The sequence below is a fragment of the Orycteropus afer genome, unplaced genomic scaffold (genome assembly GCF_000298275.1).
Source record: "Orycteropus afer afer isolate SDZICR_OR568_19922 unplaced genomic scaffold, OryAfe1.0 scaffold00130, whole genome shotgun sequence".
NCBI classification, from domain to species: domain Eukaryota; kingdom Metazoa; phylum Chordata; class Mammalia; order Tubulidentata; family Orycteropodidae; genus Orycteropus; species Orycteropus afer.
In genome coordinates this window covers 1,770,284-1,772,003 of record NW_006921717.1, presented here as the reverse complement: position 1 = coordinate 1,772,003, position 1,720 = coordinate 1,770,284, and the positions used below count along the sequence as shown (strand labels likewise).

Below are 1,720 nucleotides of genomic sequence, written 5' to 3'. Positions count from 1 at the left end.
GGGGCGCGCCAGGGCTCACCTGCAGCAGGCGTTGTAGGAGCGCTGGGTGGTGGTACTGATGGTGCTGAAGGACCACTGAGAACTGCGGATGGAGGTCTGGGCCGAATCCCTGCAAAGCAGGGGGCCCCGTGAGGGACTAGGGACGCAAGGAGGGGTCCTCTGGGGACAGGAGCTCGGATAAAGTGTTGGATGGTGCAGGGATTGGGGCAGGGTGTCCCTACAGAAGAGGAGACCCTGAGAGCAGAGGAGGTGAGGAAGCATTCAAGTGCTGGGGGTTTCTGCATGACCAGGGGTGGGGAGGAGGCTGGGGGTTAGGGCTAGAGGTTCCTGCAGGATAGGGAGCCTGGTGGGGGGGGGGCAGTGCGAGGCTGGGGACTAGGGTAGGATGATCCTATAGGACGGGGGGCCCATGAGGGGAGTGGGAGACAGTGCAGAACAGGATGTGGGGGAGCTGAGTGAGGTGGGATGCAGGGCCAGCGGGGTCTCTGGAAGGACAGGTGCCAGAGGCACTGGGCTGGGGTCCAGGGATGGCTCCCCACCTGGCCCTGACCTGGTGCTGACTCCCCCATCCGGTTCCGGAGACGACTGGGCTCCGTCTTCATCGTTTTCCAGGTTCTGTTCCAGAGCACAGGGCTCAGGGGGGGTTGCCCGGCTCAGCCCCTACCACACTCCCCTCTGGTTGGGGGGCAGAGGAAGGCCCCACACAGCTGTTTGCCATCGTCTGACAGCTGCTCCCCGGCCTCCGCCCTCACCCGCCCAGTAGAACGGGTTTGGTGATTCAGAGACTGAAACTCAGGTGGGGGCAGGTGCTGGGGGCTTTAGGAGGCAAGGGGCTGAGGTCCCCAGCACGGTCCCTGGGCCAGGAGCTCCCCTGGGTCTGAGAGGTGAAGCTCTCCGTTTGGCACCTCAGGGGTCCAAAGCAGAGGCTCTGGCTTTGAGGTGCTGGGTCTCAGCAGGCCCAGGGTTTCCAGGTTAGGGGTTCCAGCTCTCCAGGAAAAGGATCCTGGGGGTGGTGGAGGTCTCCCCGGAAAATGGGGATCCTGGTTTATTGGGGGTCTAAGGGTGAGTGGGCAAGGGCTCGTCTTATGAGCAGGGGCTTCCAGCTGTGGGGAGGATGAGGTGGGGGCTCTCACAACCGAGGAGGGGGCACAGGTTCCCATTAGATCAGCTGGTCTGAGGCTAAGGGTGTGCTCCTGAGTACGATCGTGGCTTTGATTCGGGGTACGGAGGCGCTCCTCCAGCCCAGTGAGGGGTGGAAGGGGTCGGTGCCCAGGTGGGATCTCCAGCTAGAAGTGGGCCATGAGCCTCGAGATCTGGGCTCCCAGGCTTGCTGGGGACCCAAGTCTGAGCTGGGAAGGTCTGGGCAGCACTCTGGCTTGAGGGTCGCGTCCGGGGGTCTCCTGATCCGGCTAGGGTCTCCAGGCAGATTCACCCCGGAGACGGGGCTGTCTGGGTCCCGCCTGGGTCCGGCCCGATGGGGCGGGGGTCCAAGTGGGCCGGGCGTTCACCTGGTAGCGCAGTCGGGACTGCTTGTCCTCATCGGCCACCTCGAACCGGGCCCGGCGGTCGAAATGCAGTGGACCGAAGCGGGCGACCCCACTGGGCTCGGACCCAGGGCCCGCGTCCTCCAGGGACAGCTCGAACGCGTCATCGATGCTGAACTGCGGCCGGGCGGCGCTCATGGCCCGGGCCAGCTCAGACGCCCAGCGCCGCCGCCATC

At 65.1% G+C, this 1,720-nt stretch overlaps 1 protein-coding gene across 1 annotated transcript in view; it reads right to left on the bottom strand.

Moving 5' to 3' along the window:
• Positions 1-1,682, bottom strand: part of TMEM134 (transmembrane protein 134) — a 7,074-nt gene extending 5,392 nt beyond the window's left edge. The window contains exons 1-3 of the mRNA XM_007944692.2: positions 1,509-1,682; positions 551-615; positions 20-109 (exon numbers count right to left, since the gene is read on the bottom strand). Coding sequence (XP_007942883.1) covers positions 20-109; positions 551-615; positions 1,509-1,682 — 329 coding nt within the window. The remainder of the gene's footprint in view (positions 1-19; positions 110-550; positions 616-1,508) is intronic.
• Positions 1,683-1,720: the final 38 nt, after the last annotated feature.